The sequence below is a fragment of the Myotis yumanensis genome, unplaced genomic scaffold, assembly GCF_028538775.1.
Source record: "Myotis yumanensis isolate MYYU_CA2020_CCGP unplaced genomic scaffold, mMyoYum1.0.hap1 SCAF_4, whole genome shotgun sequence".
NCBI lineage: Eukaryota > Metazoa > Chordata > Mammalia > Chiroptera > Vespertilionidae > Myotis > Myotis yumanensis.
The window spans coordinates 5,078,296-5,103,635 of record NW_027223755.1 but is presented as its reverse complement, the minus strand read 5'-3'; the positions used below and the strand labels follow the sequence as shown (position 1 = coordinate 5,103,635).

Below are 25,340 nucleotides of genomic sequence, written 5' to 3'. Positions count from 1 at the left end.
ATTTAACTGGGCATTCTGTATTTTATTTCATCACCCGGGCCATGTGTCATCTGAGGCTTCAATCATCTGAAGACTTTCACGGGGGCTCGGATTTATTCCCAAGATGGAGTATTAAAATGTCTAGGAAGCTAGCCCTGGGTGTTGGCAGGAGGCGTCTGTCCTTTGCTCTGGAACTCTTTCTGGGTTGCTTGGGGGTCCTCATGACATGGCAGCTTGCTTCCGCCAAAGCGAGTGACTCCAGAGAGTGCAACGCCATTGATGGCCTTGCCTAGGAAGTCACACTTTGTCATTTCTGAAATATTGTACTGATTGCACAGGCCATTTTCATTTCTCTACTCATCACGGGAGGAGACCACTTGGACCCCAGGAGGCAAGGGTCATACTGCCTTGGAGGCTGGCTCCTGCCTCTAGAATTGATACACAGATTTCATGGAATATGCTCTATGAGGGTAGAATTTTTAAATACATTTTCTTCATAGTTGTAGCCCCAGTGGCTACAAAAATGCCTTATACATTGTAGGCACTCAATAAATATTGGCTAACTTATTGAATAACTGAACTCTGGCCTAAAATCTCTGACCTAGAAGATTCCTTCGGTCCTAAGAAAGTTTCACAAGAACAAAAGATGCTTCCTCAAAGAGTCTGCGGATGAAGAGATCAGAATGGAAGTAACAGGAGTGTGTAAAGGGATACTTCAATTGGATAATGTTGCTGATAAATTATCAGGATGGTGGTGGTGTTAAATGAGTACACACACGCACACACACGCACGCACACATACACGTGCACACACACACATGCACGCATGCACATGCGCACGCACACACACACAATTTAAGGGGAGGAATGCTCTGGGATGAAAATGGAGAGGAGACCATGAGATTTAACATAATGTCAGAAAGGGTCTTTTGGCCCTAACCAGTTTGGCTCAGTGGATAGAGCATCAGCCTACGGACCCAAGGGTCCCAGGTTCAATTCAGGTCAAGGGCATGTACCTTGGTTGCGGGCACATACCCAGTGGGGAGTGTGCAGGAGGCAGCTGATCGATGTTTCTCTCTCACTGATGTTTCTAACTCTCTATCCCTCTCCTTTCCTCTCTGTAAAAAAATCAATAAAATATATCTAAAAAAAAGTAAAAAGAAAGGGTCTTTTGTAGAGAGGTACCGTCAGAGTCCTGACACATCAATTATTACCCAGAAAGAACAGACAGGTTAGAGTTTACTGTCAAGTTGGTTATTAGAAAGAGAAGAGTGTGGGTAGCAATTCACAGATGGCTAAGACAGAAGGAAAAAGGGTTGTGTGCGGAAATAGCAGGGGCCCTCTTCTTAATGACGGTGGAATGGTTTCCAGTTCTGTCATGTTTTGGTATCTGCTGGGATTTGAGTTTCCCGAGAGAGAGGGCTAACCTGTGGCCAAGCTGTGTGGCTGTGAATTTGTGAGAGTGACTTTTCCCTCGTGGAAGCCACCAGGGAGACCCCAGCGGGTGAGGATTACACGGCTTCCAGACCCCACCCGGGCACCGTGTCTTTCCTTAGGATGCTGCAGGCCTGTGGGTTACCAGGAGGAAGACAGCAGTCAGTTATGGGAACAGCAGTTTATTTCCTGATGGTTTATGGAAGGATGTTCATCTCTTTACACCTTCTCAGGAGGGTCTGCAAGGTAGCCTCGGCTGCTCTCTGGACACTGATACAGGGGTCTTGCCGAAGTGCTTGGAGCCCTGAGATGGAGAGAATAGCAGAGTCCGGTGGGGAAGGAAAGTCAAGGCCCAGGATGTGCAGCACTGCGGGCCCCCCACTGAAGGTCAGGCCTAGGTGGGCTCCAGATCCCAAGCTCTCAGCTTACCCTAAAAGGTAGGATTTGGAGCCACAAGCTGAGAATGTGTTTTAACACTGAAATGAGGTAAGAGACGATCCTGACCTTACGATCAATAGACAACTGGGAAACTGTTGGCTAGGAAAGGGTGGGGCTGGGCTTGGTTTATACCCCAGAGATATACCAGCATCCGGGGAGCAATGAGACAACAATGGGGCACTAGGATTTTCAGTTTCTGGGCTGGCATGCAACTTGGAGCAGCATTCGTTTCTCTCTCTCTGAGAATACCATACCCTGGGCGGAAACTGGGGCTGGTACTCACGTGTGATCAGTTGTTCTTTGTCTAATAACTCCACATATTGGTTGGTCAGATTGAGAACAATGGCATCTAAAATCAACAGGAGAAAAAGATGCTGACTTCATTAGAGAGGAAGAGGCCATGCGAGGGGTCAGGCCAGACTCTGAACCTGGTCAGAGGTTAAATGGTCTGGCTAGCGAATGAACAAACTATACAGCACTCCACGCACCCCCAGGATGATGCGAGGATCGTGACTATTGGGTCTGGAGTGTCGTCACACACTCGATGTGCATTTGAGAAAGCTCGTACTGTGTCCTCCCCGGGGCTGTGCCAGTGGTTGTCAGGGTTTCAAATGTGTGTAAGACATGGTCCCTGTCCTCAAAAAGTTTACAGTATAGTTGTGGGACCATATACATGATCAAATAAAGAATCCTTCTTCTTCAAAGTGGCCAAGCTAGTGGGTCTGTTCACTGTGGGCTTGATCAGTTGGAACAGACTTAGAATTACATACTAGAAGGGTTCTCAGAGATTCACCTGCATCCTCTTTTATAGACCAGACAAAGAGGCAACACAGAGAAGTTAAGTGTATTGTCCAGAGTCACACAGCAGAGCCAAGGTCTGCTGGCCCCACACCAACACACTTTGCACTCGCATCCAGCTGCTGTTAAAGCTCTCAGCTTGACTGAACTTAGGTGTGTTATGGTTTATGTTAAGAAGTGATGCAAAGGAAAACATTTAGGCAGGGGCAGCAGGCTTGAAGCAAAATCTTGGAGAAAAGAAGGAGCAATGACTTGGAACCAAAAGAAGCACAAAGGGCCCAGAATGCAGAGTGAGTGTTGGAAAGTCAGGAGATGTAAGTGTTCATTCCCCAAAGAGAACAGGTACCTTTGAAGGGAGATGTTGCAAGACATTTTTCCTTCCTTCCTCCCTCCCTCCCTCCCTCCCTCCCTCCCTTCCTTCCTTCTTTCCTTTCTTCCTTCCTTCCTTCCTCCTTCCTTCTTCCCTCCCTCTCTCCCCCCACCCCTCCCTCCCTTCCTTTCTTTTCTTTTCTTTCTTTCTCCTCTCCTTCTTTCTTGTCATACTCATTATACCAGTTTTCAAGTTGGAGTAAAATTGCAGTCAAAGCACAACTAGGTGCAAAGAGCAGACATACCTGAGGGGGGAATGTGGAGGTGCCCTCACCTGTGAGTTTGACGGCTGTACTCCTGATCATCTCCCAGTTGCTGCTGAAGAAGGTGAATGAGTGTGTGTGGAGGATCCACAGGATTTCCTGATTTTTCTTGGCCTAGAAAAGATACGTATTGCAAAGTGGGCAACCAGAAAGAGATCTTTTTCTCAAAATCAGCAACTGAGAGGTCATAAGAAGGAAAAAAATAAAGGCCAGCGAAACTCACACAGCCATTACTTATTCTATTGGAAGATGTCTTATGGCTATTCCAACCTAAATTTAATCGGAAAGGTACTGGGCTTATGGGTCTAATCGACAGGCGTGTTACAGGAATCTAGAACAGATTCTAGCCAGGACTCGGGAAATAGGGCAGAATACCAAGAATCACTGCTGTCTTTCCAAGACAGTTCTGCGTCTGGCCAGAGATCCCTTGCCCTGTTGTTTGTCTTTCTGGGATTTGCCGGGACTCTTGCCTGTGATTTTTCCAGGCAACATTGACTGCACACTCACCAGTTTCACACAGAATTGCCTATAGAAATCCCTGGCCCTTGGTGGATCCTGACCGTCCAGAAGACGGTCTAATACCCCATAGAGATCCTGGAGGCCCAGGAAAGGAATGGAGACCACCAGGACATCACGGCAAGCCTGAAAGACAGAGTTTTCTGCGTCACAGTCCATAGTGCTGCACCCCCTCCCAGAAGGAAGACATGTCAACTAGTGTTGGGCAAGGAGCAGAAGTCAGGGACTTGAAGGGCTTCCTAGTCAGGGTTGGCACCTTCCCGGTTTCAAGGATGGAAGAGCAAGCTTGGGAAGAGGTGGCACAAGAGAATCCAGGGTTGGAGAAGTGGTTTTCAGGTTCAGTTGCGAGTGGGGACTTCAGTTCTGACTCCAGCCCAGCCACTGGGCGTGCGGGCACTCTCGGCCACAGGAGAGGAGAAGGCGCAGGGGTCTGTGCCGGGGCCACTTACAGCTCCAACCTTGGGATTGGGGTCCCAGAGGTGGAGAAGGAATGAAATCATGCTCTTTTTAATTTCTTCCGCAAAAAAAATCTTCCACCTTCTTCCTGTTAGGGATGCCAGATTCTCAAATAAGGCAATGGCAGTCAGTCTCACATCGTCCTGCTCCTGTGGCGACAGATGCAAGTCATCGGTGAGCCCCCTTTCTGGCCATTTCCAGCCAGAACCCCCTCCTCACCCCCACCCTGCCTGGCCCCATTTCACAAAGGACGGCTGGAACCCATGCATGGCCACCGACCGGTCACAGCCCCCAGATGTTCCCTTCCCAGCAGCTCACTAACCCACATGACCAAAGTTTAAATGACTCTGGGTCAAGGGTTTAAGGGACACCACAGACTCGGAGACTTGGTTGCTGCCTCTGAGTGGCTGATGGGGAAATGTGACCACAGGAATGAGAAGCAGGAAGCAGAAGGCCAGGGAGAGTTCCTGTTTATTTTGTATTTACACAGATCAGCCTGACTGCATCTGGAGCCTAGGGTTATGGCATTTCTAATCTTAACTGTCCAAGGCCCAGGACCCTTCTCCAAGTTCCCAAATACTTTCTTTAGAAAATATTTTTATTGACTTCAGAGAGGAAGGGAGAGGGAGTGAGAGATAGAAACATCAATGATGAGGGACAGTCATTCATTGGCCGCCTCCTGCACACCCCACACTGGGGATTGAGCCCATAATCTGGGCATGTGCCCTGACCAGGAATCGAACCGGTGACCTCCTGGCTCTTAGGTTGACGCTCAATCACTGAGCCATGCCGACTGGGTGCAAATACTTTCTAATGAAATTACAAGCAGCTTAGAAATTTGAGCTTTGGGTCTCAAAGAGAGAGGACAAACAAAGAAGTGCTTAGCTCTATTCTTGCATATGTGAGATTCTGGAACTTCTTTGCTTGTTGTCCTGAATGGTAGGCAATGATTTTTTAACTATCATAGAGTATAGTGGTGGAGAAAGATGCCTTCTATTACCTCAGATACTTTGCTGATATGATTCAGAGTTCTAACAAACCTGGAGGAATTTTCCGGAGTGCTTGTCTCCAAACCCCAGGTCTAGAAAATTAGATTAAAATACCCATGTTGGGGCAGAGGAATGAAAGAAAAAGTCGTCCTGAGTAGCAGAATAATATTTAGATTAGCAATAAACAAGGCCAACAAAAAGCATTCCCATGAATACGAGAAAGAAAGAGAAGGTAGAGGAGTTAATTCTGAAAGCAAATTGAATGCATAAGTGGACACACAAACAAAATGCCATAAAAAGGAAGTTAATAAAGATCGTCCAGAAAACATAACGCTGGTCTGTGTGAAAGGGCCGGCAAAGTTAAATGAATATATGAGATGTGACTCAGTGTAATAGAAATATTCTTTAAATGTCCTAGGAATGTGATCAGGATGTATTTTCAAAAGGTATTCTTTTAAAAAAGAAAGCAGACTAATTAATAAAGGAGTGCCCAAAAAGTAGAGAGATATTTACTTAAATGAATCTTTTGAATTTTCCAAAATTGATGACCTCATGATAGTTTAAGGAAGGATCAGCTAATTGGGATGATGAAAAAGCAGAGAAGAGAAGTAGCACAGGGTTTTGGGTGCTGGGAGAGACGTTAATGGAGAAGACGAGTCACAGAGAGTAAGGTGATTGCTCAGGGTGACAGTGTGGGAAATAGCAGCAAGCTGGGCCTGGAGCTGGGAGGGACCACAGCCTTATTTTCTGTTCTACCATTTCATCCAAGTGTCTCCATGTTCTGCAAAGTCCTGGAAAATACTTAAATATTGAAAAAAAAAGGTGAGGGGGATTTGGAGATCACAAAATTGTATGTTTAATCTGTAGAAACTATAGGGGCAAAGTATCATAAAGTACAGCTAAATATGTTTGCAGAAAGAGAGCTTTACGGGAGAATAATTTGCATGTCATTGCTATGACCCAAGTTTTATCAAACTTTTATGCAAATGCAATGGAATTGATCCATAGTAGAAATGAAAAAGGTCTAATTTAACCAGCAAGATTTTCGATTGTTTTTCTTCTGCAATAAGATGGAAAAAGATGATCTTGACCACTAATGTCACAGGTGAATGTGTGACTTTTGGAGGCTCAGATCTAAGAGAATTATGATCGCTGGGTCAACAACCACCCCAGGAAACCTAACAAACAGATGGGGCTCTGCAGGGGGCAGTTCAGACCTTTGTTGTTAAAGATGGTCATCAACTGTCTGTGTAATGGAAAAAGAGAGCACAGTTGTTATTTTACAGAAGATACTGACCTGAGTGGGAGCCAAGTAAACATTTTTGAGAACCAGATGGGAATTAAGAGTAATCCTGACACATTGGAGAAAGTAGTTGGAAATGAGCAGAAAGCTCCTTGCAAAGGTCAGGTTGCGGCTAGCAGGTAAGTAAACAGGGACACTGACCAATACGAAACTGGAGAATTCCGGACTCGGGCATCATTTGCAAGCTAAAACCTGGAGGTCTGTATGGTTAATATATTGCCAAAGAGTCACGAAGAAAGGGCAAGATTTTTTAAAAAAGGAGTGAATGACTAGGAAAAGAGGAGATCTGAGGTACTTTTTCATTAGATAACATTTGATATTTCTCTGGCCTCATTGAGAAGTACAACACAGTCACTGGCTCGTAAAATACTGCAGGAGCTGAAAAATTAGGTTAAGATGAATAATGAAGGAAACAAAGACTTTCCAGGCTGGAGACTGGAGGTAAATAGGTAATTGAATAAAGCCTTAATGTTTCAGAAGGAGGCAGCGAGCAGTCTTCCATCTCCTCTGACAACACAACATGGAAAAAACAGATTTAGATCACAAAAATATCAATTTAAGTTAGATGTGAAATAGATTTTTACACTGATGACAGTGAATACACCAAAAACACATCATAAAATCAAATTTCCCAGAAGTTAGAAAGGAAAATGTCCTTCCCCCGCCCAGGATGGCTGCCTGGTGTTTTTCTGAGATTCGGGTTATAAGATCAGGGGTTTGAGAAACTTTGCCCTAAACGACCAGACAGTAAATCCATTTGGACGTTGTGGGGCATCTGGTTTCTGTAACAACTAATCAACTCCGCAAACGAAGTGGGAAAGCTGCCACAGACATTATGCAACCAGGGAGCGTGCTCCACACAGCCGGCGTGGCTGTGTTCCAGTGAAACCCAATTCACAAAAAGATGCTCTGGGCCCGATGTGGCCCAAGAGCTGGTTCCTACTGACTCCTGGATGAAATGAACCACATAAGTGTTTTGAGTCTCTGACTCCTGGATGTGGAAAAGATAGTGTTGGAGGTGACAATGTCTTATGGGGGCCCTCGTCCGGTACTGAGTATTGTCATAACTTGCATTCCCCCAAAACACACTTTGAGATAAGGATTTAGACGTAAGTAATTGATTTAGGAAGTGAGGCCAGGAAGCATAATGTGGAGGGGGAATGCGATAGGGAAGAGACAAACGCTACAACAGGGAATATAACTGAGTGTGTTACCCTTGTGAGAAGGTGGAGCTCAATCCCGAGGGGTGAGGAAGCTGGGGAGTTTTTCTACAAACTCCTGTTTCTTATCATTTGAGGGTCCTTTCCTAATGTCCAGCCCACCCTGCTCAGACCAATTATGATGCCCGGGTCAGAGTGTCCCCTTACACAGAGAGACACAGGAAGCTAACAGCCTGCAGAGGAATTGTTCAGGTGACCTCTGTGCAGGTGACCTCTGAGGCAGGTGACCTCTGGGCAGGCCAAGGAATATGGATGGGACACCAGCATTGTCTGCTACAAGCAGTACCCGGACCTCTTTGCGTTCACTCACTTCTTCTGGGGAGGGAAGATTCCTGAACAGGCTCACTTACGTCTTCAAAGAAGGTTCTTGTTTGCAGCACTATTTCTTTGAAGTAGAAGCTCACGTCTCGGTCTGTGAGCAGCTCCAGGATCTTCCTTAGAGCCTTCAAGCTCTCACAGACGACCTCGGTGCGGGCCAGGTGGTACAGACCTCTGATGACAGATTCTAACATTAGCTGCTTATGCTTCCGCACCTATTTTGAAATAGAGTCGTTCAATCTCAAAAACTGTTGTATGTGTATCTGGAATAGGGTAGAAAACCCCAGACAAGGGGACTGAATGTTTGTTAGGGTCACAGGTACTGCAAATCAAGAGCTACAACTTCAGCAGTTTATGGGGATTTGCCCTTAATTTCTTGCCACCACAAGTGGGTTTGTAAATAAGTATTTCAAACTCTACTTAAATAAAATATCACCCCCACCCCCAACCCTTCTGTTACCTTTTGCGGGGCTCCAGAAGCTGTATTACCGAGCCCTCGGATGGCCATTTGCCTCAAAGTGGCATTGGAGTCCCAGGCGCTCTGATCCATCAAGATCAGCACGTCGCGGAGATTCCAGTGCCGCCAAAGGATCGGCTCCTTCATGAGCTGAAACCAACACACTCCCCCCCTTTAGTTCAGGGCGTGGCTTCCCTTCAGGAGAGTGGCAAAGGCACCAGAACTACAGCTGAAGAGGAGGCCCAGCTGCTCGTGGAGCAGAGGGGGAAGGGCCCTTGGTGAACAAGCAAGTCTTGCAGAAGCTAAGCTCTAGATGTGAGCAGCCCACAGGTCAAGGTTATGTGGTGATGACAACAGAATACCCAGTGGAGAAGATGCTTCTAATTACACTAAACGGGAAAACAGGAGTTACTGACAATGCCCCTTCTCTGGACCAGCCGGGACGGCCTTTATTCCAGAGTCTGGGGAACAGAAATATGCCTTTTGGTTTTATCCCTCTCGTATTTGTTCTCCACCCTCCTCTGTCCTGGGAGGTTGGCTTTTGAAGACCAGAGGGAAGGAGGAGGTTGAGGGTGGACTCTATGTTTTTCTCACTCGTTGCTCAGGTGCCATGTCTCTGGAAGTGGCCGGATCCCTCCACTACCAAAGGTCCCCTTGCAGGTCCCTGAGAGAAATACCGCAGGGGCCCCGCAAGCCTGCTGTGCGGGCAGCTGGCCTTGCCTCAGAGAAGAATGCCGTGCCGGTTATGCGGTAGTTCTCCGAGGAGGAGGTGAGCGATGGGAGGAGCTGCCCCATGATGTCCACTGTGACTCCATGGTGCCACACGGCCATGCTCCTAGAAAACGCAAGCTTCCAGCTGTAGCAAAGGCGTGTTTATTGCTAAACAATGGAGGAAGTTTTAGTCTATTTCTCTAGCAGGAAAATAAGTCCTCTAAGAAGGAATGTGCAAGGAAAGAGATTGCCTACCAAGAGCCCAATGTACTAATAAATGCAACGTGCCTAGAACTGTTCAATGTAACCCTGTTTTTTTGAGGGGGTGGTGAGTTCTGAGCTGATCCTACCATCTCTTCCCAACCCCCTTTGCTCCTTCCTTGTTTCTTCTCCTTGACTGTATATAAGCCCTTGGTGGGTCAACTGCTCTCAGTGAAGCTGCCTGTTCTGAGTTTTCTCCTTTGTATGCAGTTCTCAGACCTTGGCAGGTTACCTGGCCAGTGCACACACTCCCATGTGGTGGGTGCTGGGACCGTGGAGCAGCGTCCATAAGTTGTCCCCTTCGTCAGACTCCTTGGCCAGGCCTTCTCTCATGGCTTGGGTTTGCACGCACTTCAGAGTTGTGGTTGAGAGCCTGAGGGGTGGGAGGCCAGTTGGCATCACAAGAGTAAGTCAACCCCGTACAGTGCACTGAGATGTCCCAGGTTCACTCTTCCTCTTTCCCACAATGCTCCTTCACTCCTGCATTAATGGATATTGGGCCAGGGAAACACAGGCAGCTTGACCTCATACTTTAGTTTTGGGATCAAAGGGAACATCGAGATGATTTGAGCTGGTAAATAATGCCACACAATCTGGCCAACCTCTCATGAGAAAATGAAGCACTAAAGGATGGAAACTGAAAAAAGACCATATTTCACTGATTCTGAAACAGCAGTTCAGAAGTCAGGATGCATCTTGCAATGACTAGTTGTGTGACCATTGTTGCCCAGTGGTTGTTGACCTATGAACCAGGAGGTCATGGTTCAATTCTAGGTCAGGGCACATGCCCAGTTGTGGACTCGATCTCCAGTAGGGGGCATGCAGGAGGCAGCCAATCAATGATTCTCTCTCTCCCTCCCTCTCTGAAATCAATTAAAAAAAATAAGATTATATATATATACATATATATGTATATGTATGTGTGTGTGTGTGTATATATATATATATATGTGTGTGTGTGTGTGTATATATATATATATATACATATATATATATATATATATATATATATATAAAGGTCTCAACTAAAGGAAACAGAGTGGGCCATTTGGGAAGAAGACAGCTGCTCATTCGTTCTGTGACTGCTTTGGGCAATTCCGCTGGGTATGGGCTCAGGGAAGATTTGCTCCATGGTAAGCTCCTATATCATCATGGGTAGTTGAGGCTGTGCCAGAAGGCACTGGCCTTGACTTCTGCAGTCCTGGCCCTGCAACCTGCGATCAGGACAGCTCTAGAAGGCCCTCCCTGCCTGGCTACTTGCCTGCAGGGGTCCAAGATCTGCTGCCGCTCCCCCTGCTGCATCACCCGCCGCCTGTAGCTCCAGGCAGCAGTGGGCATCTTCTGGCCCAGGGTGCAGCTGACCAGCTTCAGGAGGAGAGTGAACAGCTGTGGGTACAAGCTGGTCACAGGGGTGCCTATGGATACCACTTCCTGGATAGCACAGGCCACCTGAGGAGAGAAGGATCCCTGGTCAGACAGGCTCCTTTCTTCCTAGGACACTCGCTCACTGGGCTGATCAGCAAGTTTGTTTCTCCCCAAACAACTGCCTCCCAGGCTGGTCATGCTCATGGTAAAAAAACATAGAAAAGAAAGGCTTGGGCCCTCCCTGGTTGAACTCAGTAGATAGAGCGTCAGCCTGTGGACTGAAGAGTCCTGGGTTCGATTCTGGGCAAGGGCACATGCCCAGGTTGCGGCTCAATCCCCAGTAGGGGGCATGTAGGAGGCAACTGATCAGTGATTCTCTCTCATCATTGATGTTCCTATCTTTCTTTCCCTCTCCCTTCCTCTCTGAAATCAATATAAAATGTATAAAAAATTTTTAAAAAAGGAAGGCTTGGTCTGAAAACTTCTCAGCTCAGACTATATTTCTCTCTCTGGGCTGCCATGTTGGGCGGCTCCACATGGCAGGTGAAGTGACATGTGCTCCAGCAGTGGGGTCTTTCAAAAAAAAGAGGGGCTCTTCAGCTATCCTGAAGACAAATTTGGAAATGCGGAAACACAGATTTTCTTTGGGCTACTGAGGAATTTGCTTCTGAAAATGATAGCCACAGACACAATGATTGCTCATTTGTCTGTTATAAATTGGAGTTGATTTAAAATCAGGGCAGGAGAGGAGAAGTGTGACAAACGATACATCATCAAGTTCCAGGTTGGAACAGGCCTGTGGTGGGCAGGGGGGGTCTCACTCACTGAGATGGCATCCATGCCCGCCAGGTCGTCCTCTAACCCGCTGTCCAGTTTGACGGTCAAGGCTCGCAAGAGCTTGCTGCTGGAGGCGGGGTTCTCAGCCAGAGCCCTCCACAGCGTCTTCGTGTCCCTAGGGCAGCAGGGCAGCAAGTGGAGAAGGCACGACTCCGTGGAGTAGGAGCGTGTCCATCGGATTCACTCTAAAACCACGTTATGTCTAGCCAGCATTGTGAGGCAGAGGGACATGTTAGCATGTCTGGGGGCAATAAGGCTGTTACTTAACAATCCTGCACTCTGGCCTTGGGTTACTGAGGTTTGCTAATGTCCACCAAGACAGAAGCCTCTCAAAAAGGTGAATTCTGGGCAACCAAAAAGAAGAGAAATATTCACTTTCTAATATTCACTTATTCCTATGGTGTATTTAAGAAAAAAAAAAATCTCATCATTGCTCAATGAGTGTATATATATATATGTATATGTATATATATATATATACACACACAGCAGGGGAAACATTCATTTTTAAATTAATGAGATATTTCCAAGCTTTGTTCGCTACCTTTCAAACAGTAAGCCCTTCCCCGACGCCCTGCAGGGTGGCCTTTCCTGGGAGGGGGGACCAGTTCAGTCAGAATCTACCTGTCAAAGGGCAGAGGCTTCTGTAAAAGGTTCGCGACAACTGCCTCCGTGTGAAAGCTGGCTATCTGGGAGATGGCTTCCAGAATGAACTGAAAACTTTCCTCCTTCTGCCTGAGGATTGGCAGGTGATAGTAAATTATGCCCAAGATCTCCAACAGCTAAAAAGAAAAAGCCAAAGCCAGCATTACGTCGTCGTTTTCCCTCTAGGACGTGAAAGGCTCAGGGCGGGTATGGTCAGCCTATCGGTGGTTGGTGAATTATAAAAGATGTTAAAAATGATCCTCGAGTCTACACATGGCCTTTCTCTTATTCAGGAGAATTGTTGATGCCCTGGGTCTTTTTCCTTAAATCAATTTAGCGAAAGGCTGCTTTTGGCCAGGTGCTGTGCGAAGCTAAGCGCCGGGAGAAATTTAACCGAGGTGGATACGATGCAGAACTCTCTCAAAAGAAAGGGGTGTCTGCTAAAGGCTGTTGGGCATGTACTCAAAGGCTTGTGTGCGAGCCAGGGGCCAGTGCACGGCCGATGGTATGTGAGAGGTACACGACTGACGGGGCGCGTGGGGCGTGGATCCACGAGTAACTGGCGCCGCTTTGGAGGGACATCTGGTCTGGATCTCACAGGATATACAGCAATTTCAAAAGGCAAAGCGGAGCCGGTGGGAAAACATCTTGCTCAGAAGGGTGAGAATTGTGCTGGGCTGTCAGCCGGGCAGTCAGTGTACCTGATCTTCCAAGGCAGCTCCCTGCTCCTTCAGGGCGGCGACCATCCACAGGCCGCAGGCCGTGGCACAGGGGCCGCTGAGGGTCTCCAGACCATCCAAGGTCTCCTCCAGGAACATGAGAATCTCTCCACTTGGGATGAGCTTACTCACAACCTGAGGATACGCACAACCAGAGAAATGCACGCTAGTCACCACCTCGCTTCACGCCTGGGCACCCACCATATGCAGTTACTCCTTGTCCTAGGATGTTGGAGACCGATGGGCGTGGCAAACAGTGAGCATAAGACTGGGGCCTTAGACACCAGGGAAAATACTAAAATAGGACATAGACATGACCTTTGGCCTCTAAGCAAACTTTCCCTGGAGTTGCCTTTTTTGTCAGTTTACACCATTCCAGGTCTGCTGATGCAATTTTCTCTCCAAACTAAAGTGATATAGTATATTTCATAAGGGAAAAATGACGCATGATGCCTACATAGTAATTTATATGATTCGCAGTACTTCACGCACATTTCATATAGCACAGAAGTAAGTCTCACATCTGCCAAAGAATAGCTAAGACTTGAGAGTTCAGGAAAATCTATCACTGTATACTCAGTGCCATGCTGAACACCAGGTGCCTCCGTACACACGCAGAGTCTGAACTTTTATGAGACCTGTGTTTTCCTCTTCCCAGTCTCAATATTAAGAGTAGTCAACAAAAGGTCAAGAAAATTGAAACTTTGCAGTTTTGATCTCTACAAGAACTATACAGGAAGCTGGTTGATAGCAGTGTGTGAGGGTGAGTGCGTGTGTGAAAAGCGAGCAGTCTGAATGAATTCCAGGAGCATCATCTAGGGCTTTAACCAACCACGTGGTCATAATCATGAATCTGTAGGTATGAGCACATTCCTCTTCACAACCGGCTTCCCCTCTATTACACGGCCCGGTGATGTTTGGTGGGACCATCCTTGCGAGGAAAAGGTTCCTTTTCATGAGCAGTGTGTCTCCCAGGTTGTGAGTTATGGTTCCCACAACAGAGGGCTAGACTAGCCTGTTCTATGTAGCACCAAATGCTTGCTTGGGGTCCAAGCTCAATGGCCATCTTTTTTCTTTCTTCTTCTTCTCCTTTTTTTTTTTTTTTAAATCACATTGTGATGGGTGTTGGTTTACAAAGAAAGGAAGGAAGGAAACTCATGTTGTTGAGTACCTATCATGCTTCAGACACTCTTAGCCATGTGACATATGTCCCCCTCCCCCCCCCCCCGCCAAGTCTCCATTTTGCTTTTCTCCCATATTCTGATCACTTTCTTTTTGTCACCACTTCTGTCTCCTTAGTCCAAGTCTCCTAGATTCTTGTAGTTTCCTCCAAAGCTTTTCACAACTGGCACAATTTCACTCTTGCCAGCCTATGTTCTAATCTAAACATAGCAGCCAGATAACCCTTCAGAAACATACATTCAGTCATGTTTCCCCTCACAGAACCATCACTAGTCCATACAAGGTTTTTGCAAATGAGGTAAAGGTGTTCTGCCCTCTATTCTGATGGACTTTGTTGGACCCTTCACCGACATCTGGGGCTAATTGCCATAATACATACAACTCTACAATGTCTACTTTAGGAGTGATGCCGCCTCACACGGGGGTGCACTTGTGCGTTTTTCACAACTGGCACAATGGCAGGTAGTGGGCCCGACTCTTCTGCTCAGAACCCTCTGCTGGCTTTACATTTCAATCGCAGTAAAAGCCAAGGTCCTTAACAAGGCCTGCAGGGTTCCTGGATCAGCCCCAGACTATCTCTGGGATCTCATTATCTACGTCTTTCTCCAGGGCAGGGCGTTTGCACTTGCTGTTTTCCCTCTGCCTGGAATGATCTTTCCAGATGTCTGCATGCTTCCCGTTTTCAGGGTGACCTTCTCTAAGGGATTACCCTTTCTTTACTGGACTTTATTTTTCTCAGTGATCACTACCTGACCTGATATTTATTTGCCGGACTCCATCTACTGGGATGCAAGCTCAATGAAGGCAGGCATTTTGTCTTTTTCTGTGCTTAGAGCTTGGACCAAGTCTGGCATATGGTAGGTGCCCAGGGCATATTAGGTGAGTAAATGAATGATTGAATAAATGAATGAATTGATCAACCAGTCCTCACAACATCTCTGAGAGGTAGGTTAGGTCATTATTTTGAAGCTGAGGATTCTGAGCTTTGAGCAGTGCACACAGAATATACCTGATCAACTCTATAGCCCTCATTCCTTCTACTCCATCCACTGCCTCCCTCAGCCTGGAGAGGGCCGCTTGATTGACAAGGTTTCCCAGAGCATGAAATGAGCAGTAGCAGGCCTCAGCTGTACACATGTCAACCCAGAGTTCATAAACGACAGGACAAAGGTCTTTCATTCTACTTGAATGGCTATGCTGCTGCCCTCTTTGGTAGTGAGCTGTACACAGCTTACTCATTTGAAAGTCAATCTGGAATCATCTTTACAGCCCTTGGTCAGTCCTCCATGTCTATTACCTTTGCTATTTTAGAAGAAATCTTGAGCTGGACCTGCACGTCATCAGACTGCAGGCCTTCCTGCCATCCCTGCAGTCTTTCCGCTTCCAGGTGAGCACCTGAAACCAACCACAGGAGACACAGGTAGCAGGTCAAAGACTTGATAGACATGGCGGAGGCTGGCTAGATTGTGATGAGACATGAATTCAGCTGCTGGACACTTTCAACAAACACACTGCCCGATGAGACAGTGAGCATAAGAACAGACACATATTGAGTAGTTTCCACCTGCCAGGCACCATGTTAAATACTCGCATACAGTGATCTCCTCCTGCTATTGTCCCCCTCTTGCAGATGAGAAAGCTGAGGCAGAGATATGAAGCCATTTGGCCACGTGATGGTGAGTAAAAATAGGAAAGTCAGAACTTGTGCCCCGGTCTGTCTGACACTCTGACACTGAAGCCCAGGCTCTTACTACCCTACCATGCTGCTGACTCTGTTGGACTTCCATTCCGCGGTGAGCTGCTGTGGGGGGAACGGGAAGCTAGTGCAATGGGAACGTCAGCACTGAGTAGGTGCTTGTTGATCTCAGTTTATAGAAGTAGACCTAAATAGTTTGCTGTTTGAATGAATGGTAGTTGTGGAAACACACACCTGAATGATTCTGTGGAAGGCCACCCATCCAGCAAAACTCACACAGACTTTGGAGTCACGCAGACCTGGGCTCAAAGCCCACCCCGACGAGATCAGCGGTCCAAGCTACTGGTACATTTTTAACCCCGGATCCCTCATCTCAAAACTGACTGAGCAGCATCCATGAGTATCAAGTGGGTATTTAATTTAGTATTACACTTGTTACTGGTGTCTAGTAGGTGTTTAATTAATACTCATGTTCTTTCTCTCTACCATGCTCATTTGATCAATCAAGAAAGAGAGTTAAAGTGAATAACAGATTATGGGATTTCTTCTTAACAAAGAGTGTTTGAAGACCTGAACTTTGCAAGTTTCAGGGAAATAAAGGGGGCTGGAGGAAGAATAGGTAGAACGGTAATAGAATGCACTTCCTTAGTTCATTTTTATTTCTGGTTTGGTAAGAGCATATATACTTAATGAATTATCCTCCCACGTTCCAAGGGACTTTCATACCTATTCTGTTTCTGCTGTTTTTTTTTTCTTTTTGACTGACTGTGCCCTCACCCATCCCCTCCCACCAAATCCCAGCTTTTGACTTGTAATATCTCTGCGTCTCCAGCATCAGAACAGTGCTTGACACCTGGGAAGGCGTTGGGGAAATAGTTTCTGAGTGCCTGTGAGAGTGAACTAAAGGTGGATGGCACTGAACTGAGACCAGTGTGCCTGGCCTCCCTGGCCTACACACAGCTGAGCACACCCACTGCAGGGCTGTGCTCCACAAAACGCCCACCGATGTAGCTTGGACAGGGGTCCTGATTGCTGGGTTCCGCCCGACACTGGGGTTTTAAATTCCTTACATTGACTGACATTGCCAGTTATTCACATGGACTCAGAGAGTGGACCAAGGGCCTGAGATGCCAACTGGGAAACCTTCCCCAAATTCTCTCCTAGAGAAACAGAATGAAAGCATCACTTCTTCCTGGAAGACCATGTGAGAGGGCTACTCTCAAACATTCCACCCACTTTCATGGCTCCTTAAGATGCTTTGGTGTCATTATCTTTATTTCTAAAAAAGAATAATAGAACCATGGAGGAAGAAAGACCCAAGAGGCAAATTCTGTGACATAATTAGGGTATTAGAACTCAGAAATGGCTGAACTGAGGAAGTGAGGGGAAGAGAGAGGGAGAAAGAGAGAAGGAGCAGAGAAACAGATGTACAAGGAGGAAAACTGGGAAGAAAGCAAGTATTTTTCTCTCCATTTGTCTTTCGCTCACCTTGTATATAGAACAGAGCAATGGCCGAGCTGGCTGCGGCCTGGCGGATGGAGGGCAGGGTGTCACAGGAGTGCGGGGCCAGAAGGCCGAGCAGCGAGCTGATTTTAAAGTTTTCCGGTGCCTGCAGGACAAAGGGGCCCCCAAGGTGATGGGGTGGCTGGATAATGCCTCCCGACATTCCCAACACTGGAGAGAGAGAGTAAGTCCCTTGATTCCTCCCTGCTGGTCCTTCGAATGAAAGGGGATCTTGGACTTACCCTCTCAGGGAGGTGGAAAGTAAGCAAGCAGCTCACAGACAACCACGTGGCTGGTCCTGTGGGCGTGCCACCCCGGAAAGCACTCCATCGGGGACTGGAGACAGGTTTGGACTCCAGAGGCCTCGGAGATCCCTGCTGTTAGCAAGCAACGAAACCTACTCATTCCAGGGGGGGACTCACCTCCACATCGTTGGTCAGCACTTTGGCGGTGATCTGGAAGGCTCTTTCCCTTTCCCACTCTTTTTGTGAAACAAGCCACATTCGGAGAAGCTGTTGGTCAAAGGATAAGCATCCTTTCCATAGCGTCCTGCTGATCCATGCGTTCGCATTCTCTCTCTCTCCCCCTCCCCCGCCAGCCACTGCAGTGACAGGGGCTGACCACCCTGCACACTATTGCTCAGTGGACAGGATAACAGAACCACAGAATGGGCCCTCCACTTGGGGTTGAGTGGGTTGGGTTGGACGTCTCCCTGCGAGGAGGAGGAGGTCCAGGTTGAGAGGTGCACCGGCGCACAGATTAGGGGGCCTGGGGATCAGTCTGAGCAGCGGCCCTACTCACATTAAACATTTCCTGGCAGTCTTCGGCACGCACATTGTCCCACATCATGGTCCGCAGCAGCTTTCCTAGAGCATCCATGGACCGTTCGTAGAGAAACTGAAATCCAAGGTGAGTGGGAGGTGAGGCCGAGGCGAGAGGGCAAGGCCCCACTGGGCTCTTCCTTCCACCCGGGCCTCACCCCACGTACAATGATGTGCTCCTTGTCCTTGTCTGTCTCGCCCTCATTTCTGAGACTTTCCAGAGGCGGAAGGGGCAGCAGCCTTCGGATGTTCTCTTCCAGAATGTTCAGATTGTCATTCAGTGAGAGCCGAGGTTTCAGTTTACTGGAGTGAGAGCCACGTGAATACATGTTAAAATGATCATATAACTGAATATATTGGGTTAAATAAGAACATGATGAAAATCAATTGAACTTGTTTCTTTGAACTCTTAAAAAGTGGCTACTAGAAATTTTTAAATGATACACGTGACCTACATTATATTTCTACTTCACAACACTGTTCTAGAACCTAGTTAATTCTTACTCATGTTCAAGGTTTATGTATGAGAGCTGTCTTCAGATTTCCCTCCTGTCTGTAAACATGGCAACTTGTGCCTTCCCTTACGTTTAAGACATCCCATAGGTGTGCTTTGTATCTGCTTTCCCGGGAGGCTAAAACCCTTCCAGGGCAAGGCCACATTTTGTTTATTACTGTCTTTTTTGAACCCAGCTCAGTGCCTGATACAAGGATGACACTTAAGCATATTTATTAAATCAAATTGTCAACTTTTATCGTTAGAAGTTCAGGGAACACTTTTTGCATAAAGGTGTTCACCAAAATATTATTTGTAGTTCTTAAAAACAGGCCACAGTCAAAAAAAGCAAGAGGAGGTTGGTTAAGTAATATAAGGCACATCTAAATAATAAGCTATTAGGAGGCCATTGAAAATGATTTCTGTACCGCCCAACAAAGGCGTGTCTGTGGGTCCCTGACTTTGGACACGTAAGAATTGGAGGCAAAGAAACGTGGACTTGGAGAAGTCTGGAGCCAGCTTGCTCCCTGCAGCCTCAAGAACAACTATCCCACAGAGAAGAAAAAAAAAAAAGAAAAATAATGATTTTTGTCACCTCAACATAATAAAAGCCATATATAAAGCCTGCCGGTAACATCATACTCAAGGGTGAAAACTGAAAACTTTCCCTCTAAGATCAGGAGTGAACAGGATGCTGCTTCTATTTAATATGGTGCTAGAAGTCTTAGCCAGGGCTATTAGGCAAATAAATAAATCAATAATAATAAAATAATAAAATAAAGTAAAAATAGGGGTAATTTTATTGTTTTTTAAAACTTTCTATGGTTTCCAAGTTTTATCAGTGAACTTGAATTTCTTATACTGCAGGGGGGAATGCTATTTTAAAAATTTGCTTAACTTTATTTTTCTTCTTCAGGCCTATTGTTACTAACCAACTGGAATTGATTAAGGCTTTCACAATTTTTTAATGGGAAGATTAAAGTTTTACTACAGGTCAAGATCTAGGAAGAAAAATGTCATTTTGCACAAAATTTCAGTCTTCATATATCAATACATCCGACTCCTCTAAGCAGCCCTTCTCTCTGTCAGCATCAAGTGACCGATCTGTCAGTTTGGCAACTCCGGAGAGAGAAAAGGGCCCTGTTTGAAGGGCCCCACAGTTCACTGAGGAACTGTGTTCGTTTTGGGGAGGGTGCCCTGGAGTCTGCACTGATCTATATGTCAGAAGAAGGACATGGAGGAGGAACCATTTTTTCAATGAGAACAGCAAAAATTTCTCTACCTGAGGTATCTGATGGCGATTAAGGCTTTCCACCGAACAGGGGTAGCTAAGGAATCCAGAGGCTCCTCCCTGATGAAGTCCTGCCACAAACAAGGAGGTGAAATGTTTCAGAAAAGATCAAGTGTGGGGAGCCACTATAGGGTTAAACCTCGGACTGACCTGTTGGCAAAGTCACAAACAAGTCCCAGCTTAGAGGGCACAGTCCTCTTAGCATAATTAGGCTTGACCTTATGGCGCTCCCTAGATCTTACCTGGGAAGCTAATGGGCTGAGGGAAGTGCAACAAGAACAAAAACAAGTGAAACTCACAAGAACAGTGTAAACAAGTGAAACTCACAAGAACAGTGTAAACAAGTGAAACTCACAAGAACAGTGTAACTTTGGCAACCACTTCCTTGATTACCTCTGACTATAAAACAAAGGCTCAGCTTGCCTCAGGATCTTTCTCTGTGGCCTCAGCCAGGCCCAGGAAGATCCACGGAGACTAGCTGAGTTTTGAACGCTGTCTTTGTGTAAAACATTCTTCGCTGACTCCGTCCACACCTTTGGGAACCCCTGGACCCCTGGGGCTGGACCCCGGCAATCAAGGGAGTTTCCCTTCATCACGGACGCAGCTGCAACCTCACTGGACCTGTGGGTGCCCTCGGGCAGAAATACAGCGGAGGTCTGTTCCTTGAGACTGGGCAGTTTTACCCACTTTTAGGGAGACAGCCCCGCAACCTTGGTAATGGACTTCTCAGGGCCTTGCCTGAGCCCTCTCTGCTCACTCACCAGCATGTAACCAAGCAGCAACTCCTTGTAGGAAAACTTGAACCCCTGGTCCTCAGCATCCTGGACAGCAATGCCAATCTCTGTGATACTTCTTGTGAAACTCATTTGCAGATCCATGTCCTAAAGCAAAACGATTCAAGGTACAAGCAGGGGTCTTAGGCAGCTCTCCTGGTTCTGTAAACGTGTGACCTGGGGTTGAAACGTGTACCCAGAAGGAGCGAGACTCTCCGCTCCCTTTGCCGTGTCTACCTCAGGACATGCAGGGAAATGGAAAAACAGGTCAACTTCCACTTCCTCCCCTGACCCCCATCTGACCCATAAATTGAAGTTCCTCTAAAGTAATGGCTTTCAAACTTCTTTGACCATAAATCACAGTAGGAAACAGTTTACAATTCCACCCAATATTTACACACACAATATCTACACCTATCATCTATCTATCTATCTATCTATCTATCATCATCATCTATCTGAAATAAAAGTTTTAGGATAGTTATTACTATATGCAATGTATTTCTCATTTATTTAAGTACAAAAACATTGCTGGTTGTGATTTATTAAATGAATTTCATGATCTACTGGTGGGTCACAACCCACAGTTCTAATGACCCTGCTGTAGTTTGCAGCCTAACTTCCAAACCATTTGTAACCAAATACGGCAACTTGCTCTGTCCTAGATTAGGCTCTGGGATCCTGGCTTCAGAACTGGGTTGATTAGTTATATTGGGATCCTTTCCTCTGGAATCAAATCCAGAGGACACCTATGCTTACTGCACTTCCAGGGAGCCTGATTTGTGTTCAAATATGTAAGTTCAAATATATCACATACCTTGTTCATCACAGACATGCCCAGAACCTGAAAATTCAAAGGCAAAAGCAGATACTGGAGCAGCAGCAAGAGAGCTCCAGCGCCCCAACAAGAAGCCCCGCCCCTCAACCTGAAGGACACAGTGAAGCAGGACCTCCGTTCTTGCCAAAGTGCCCACTTCCTCCCCAATTTCTCAAAGCGAGGCCTGATACACTGGCAGGAACTGTCCCTCGGGTGAGCTGGGACTATGCTACAGAGATTTCAGGCTTCTCAGTTGGAAGAGGCTGTCCTAGACCTGGGCAGGAAAATAGGGGAAGGCACATGGCAGGAAGAGCAGTGAAAACTCCTGAAAGGACAGGTACAGGCGATAGGGCAGCTCACCTTGGAGCCGGATACAGTCAGCTCTGCTCTAATGTTTGCATTGAAAATGCGAACTGGTTCCCATGCGATGGGTGCGTGAGGGAGTAGTTGTGGGTGTTGGGCTTTGTGTTTGCGTCCTCGGTTTATTGGGTTACGGGCACTCCTCATCCAAATCTGGCATTGCAACGGTCCGTCAGATTTCAGATAACCTCTCTTTGCCGCCATGCCATGCTATTTCATAACTGTCATAATTGACTTCAGGTGTTTTTCAAGGAAAAAATTTATTTAAAAATATATTAAAAAATAGATAGCTGTTTTTTTAAAAATGTGCCATTGATGGATTTTTTGAATGTTGTGCCCCTCAGCCCATTTTCCTCATCATCTCTGAGCTTTTTCTTATACTAGTCAGTGCGTTTGGTGTGTTATAGCAAAATTGATTGTACCTTGAAAACGTATAGTCATCATTATCTAAAACATCTTTAATTCCTTTCCTCTTTCATTTTTATCAAAATTTTCCTCACTGATGGACTAAAAACTAATGTAACATAAAATGTTTTTTTTGTTATGTTTTCTGTTCTTGTCATTGTGTATCAAATTTTGGGTCCGTCAGAACCATCTTTTGGGGATCATGTTATACATACAGGTTCAACGATCTATCCCAGAAGACCGTGGTCCACTAGGGATCTCTATTTACAACAGGTTCTCTGTTCTCATGCAACTGAGGTGTGAGAATCTTGACCCTATATGCCCTTCCACTGGCATCTGCTTACATCTACATATCATGAGGTCCCCATGGTTCCATGCTTACCACACTCATGCATGCATAAATGTCAGCCAGGGGGTTTGTGGAGGGCACAGAAGAGGAGATAAAGGAGCATACGGTACAATCCCTAACATCAAGGTACTAACAATCTAATGGGAGAAGCAGATGGATACATAGTCAATGAAAGCCCCCCAAATCTGGCTGTGGATAAGAATCATTCATAAAACTTTAAAAATACAGATGCCTAACTCTACCCAGACTGACTGAACCAACCTGCCTGGAAAATGGGTCTGGGAAGCTACTTTAAACTTGATCCCTAGCTGACTATTAGGTGGCAACTTGGGACTAGTCAGCAAAAGGATTGAATTGACAATATGCAGAAAGCACTTTATGAAAGATAAAAAATGCGTTGGAGGCAGAAATAATGGGATGAATTCTAACTCAGTTCGGTGGCTCTGCATTAGAAGTAGAACACTTTTGGCATGTTTGAGGAGCACCGGGGACGGTTGGGTGGCTGGGATGAATGTGGAGGGGAAAACAGTACAACATGAGGTGGATTGGGTAGTTGATGGGTGACATACTTTATTCACTTAAAGGTACACATATGGCATTTATTTGTGAGCACCGTTTTATGTGGTCTACAAATATTACCATATAAAAGTTTAAACAACTATTATTAGCAATACTTCAGAGGCTATTAAATGGAACTAATAAGCCAGCTGCCCTGAAGTAGAATGGGAGTAATTGTTTGAAGTTCAAAAATAGGTGAGACCACTGTGGGTATAACTGATCTGGGAGGCATCACGGGAGTGGTATGACATGAATGTCCCAAGATCATAGGAAAGAGGTAATTTACCTGGCCCTGTTTCACAGTAGACTTTTCTGTTCCCACACATCCTCATCTTCCAAACATATTAGACCCTACCTTGGTTTGGCCTGTTCCTTTGAGCATGAAGATTCCCAGGGACTGAGCCCCCCAAAGTTTGGGAACCCCAGCCTGGAAATTGAGGCAGCCTGTCAGGGTTGTTACCTGACAGCATTGGCCATAGAGAAACAGGACTTGGGATACGATGTCTTGATCAAGCCTGGTGAGGAGCTGACCCTTGGGAGCATGGAGGGCCACAGCCCCATAGACCACCATGACATCAGTCTTGCTCAGGCTCCTTTTCCCACAAAAAAGACCCTGAAGACAAGGAGAAATATGAAAAATCTGACTGAAGGAGTTTCCTTTCTCTCATGTCTTTTCCTAATCCTATGGATGACCGTAGGGGCTAAGAAACGAGCCTGGGATAATTAAAATCTGACTAAAATGGGTACTCTTGTTTGTCCAAATTTAAACACCCTGGATTGTGCTGTGGATATATCAGGCTTTACTAGAGCTACCTGTGAGAGGCTTGTGTTAATGCTTACTTATGAAATTTATCTCCGTCAGGGGAAGCAGGGCATTCACAATGGAAACTGTCTATGAGGCCTGAACAGCTGGTAGGGACAAACCTGGGCACACACAGAGCTCCTTGGGGCCTCCTGGGTCAGCATTAGTGACAGAAAATAGAGTAGTGTTGTTATCTGGCTGGTCATTCTACAGGGCCTGCTGTCCCACAGTCCTGACCTGGGCTAAAGTCTTGGGGATAGGAGCAAGTATGATATGACCAAAAGCTCTGGAGAAGACTGTGTGTGTTCTTTTTACCTTACATCGATTCATGAAACGCTTTTCCCGATCTTGGAATGTTTTCAGAACTTTTAAGACAATATCCAAGTGGTTCTCGGCACAGTATCCTAAAATAGATGTTATTCCCTAAAATCAGAGAAGATATGTTTGGAGTTTAACCATCCACTTATTCAATAAATATTTATTGAGCATCAATTATGTGTCAGGCACTTTTCTAGGTCCTGGACATGCAAAAGTAAAAGGATACAGACAAAACTCCTTGTCCTTGTGGATTTTACAACCAAGCGAAGTGATATTAGACAAACAAAATTCCGTTAATGTAAATATATAGTATTTTGATGGCAATACATGCTACAGAGAAAGGAGAAAGAGAAAAAGGGCTGCAGTTTGGGGGGAGTTTGTAATTTGCTTATTATTTTTTAAGCCCTCACCCAAGGATATGTTCATTGACTTTAGAGAGGGAAAGCGCGAACGCACGAGAGAGAGAGAGAGAGAGAGAGAGAAAGAGAGGAGAGAAGAAACATCAATCAGTTGCCTCTCATACTCATCCCAACTAGGGACTTAACCCTCACCCTTAGTATGTGCTCTGACCTGGTGGTATCTGGACATTTAATATGGGAGAAAGAACCTAAACACCATGGAATTTCTGAGAGGAGAGTATATAACACAACCCAATAATTATTTTATACTAGGTGGTCTTATTAATTAACCTGGGGAGTTTTTTTTTTCTTTTAAATACACATCCTCGGGAGAAACCAAGATGGCAGCATAGGTTAACGCTGGAGTTTGCTGCCTTGAACAACCACTTCAAAAATACAACTAAAAGACGGAACGGACATCATCCAGAACCACAGGAAGGCTGGCTGAGTGGAAGTTCTACAACTAGGAGGAACCGAGAATCAGAGGAGGCGCAGT

General features: G+C 46.0%; 1 protein-coding gene and 1 non-coding gene across 2 annotated transcripts in view; one reads left to right on the top strand and one right to left on the bottom strand.

Moving 5' to 3' along the window:
• Window positions 1-1,608: 1,608 nt before the first annotated feature.
• Window positions 1,609-25,340, bottom strand: part of MROH2B (maestro heat like repeat family member 2B) — a 53,488-nt gene continuing 29,756 nt past the window's right edge. The window contains exons 20-42 of the mRNA XM_070411411.1: window positions 24,444-24,551; window positions 23,787-23,939; window positions 21,655-21,681; window positions 20,826-20,945; window positions 20,056-20,135; window positions 18,448-18,583; window positions 18,261-18,356; window positions 17,882-17,971; window positions 17,445-17,565; window positions 15,558-15,655; window positions 13,061-13,213; window positions 12,339-12,496; window positions 11,703-11,829; window positions 10,774-10,961; window positions 9,745-9,885; window positions 9,261-9,375; window positions 8,544-8,690; window positions 8,116-8,298; window positions 4,247-4,402; window positions 3,789-3,923; window positions 3,293-3,395; window positions 2,135-2,200; window positions 1,609-1,717 (exon numbers count right to left, since the gene is read on the bottom strand). Coding sequence (XP_070267512.1) covers window positions 1,611-1,717; window positions 2,135-2,200; window positions 3,293-3,395; window positions 3,789-3,923; window positions 4,247-4,402; window positions 8,116-8,298; window positions 8,544-8,690; window positions 9,261-9,375; window positions 9,745-9,885; window positions 10,774-10,961; window positions 11,703-11,829; window positions 12,339-12,496; window positions 13,061-13,213; window positions 15,558-15,655; window positions 17,445-17,565; window positions 17,882-17,971; window positions 18,261-18,356; window positions 18,448-18,583; window positions 20,056-20,135; window positions 20,826-20,945; window positions 21,655-21,681; window positions 23,787-23,939; window positions 24,444-24,551 — 2,808 coding nt within the window. The 3' untranslated portion in view covers window positions 1,609-1,610. The remainder of the gene's footprint in view (window positions 1,718-2,134; window positions 2,201-3,292; window positions 3,396-3,788; window positions 3,924-4,246; window positions 4,403-8,115; window positions 8,299-8,543; window positions 8,691-9,260; window positions 9,376-9,744; window positions 9,886-10,773; window positions 10,962-11,702; window positions 11,830-12,338; window positions 12,497-13,060; window positions 13,214-15,557; window positions 15,656-17,444; window positions 17,566-17,881; window positions 17,972-18,260; window positions 18,357-18,447; window positions 18,584-20,055; window positions 20,136-20,825; window positions 20,946-21,654; window positions 21,682-23,786; window positions 23,940-24,443; window positions 24,552-25,340) is intronic.
• On the top strand, window positions 19,200-19,331 carry LOC139009663 (small nucleolar RNA SNORA38). Its single transcript, XR_011471383.1, has one exon. It is a non-coding gene; the product is annotated as a small nucleolar RNA SNORA38 (small nucleolar RNA).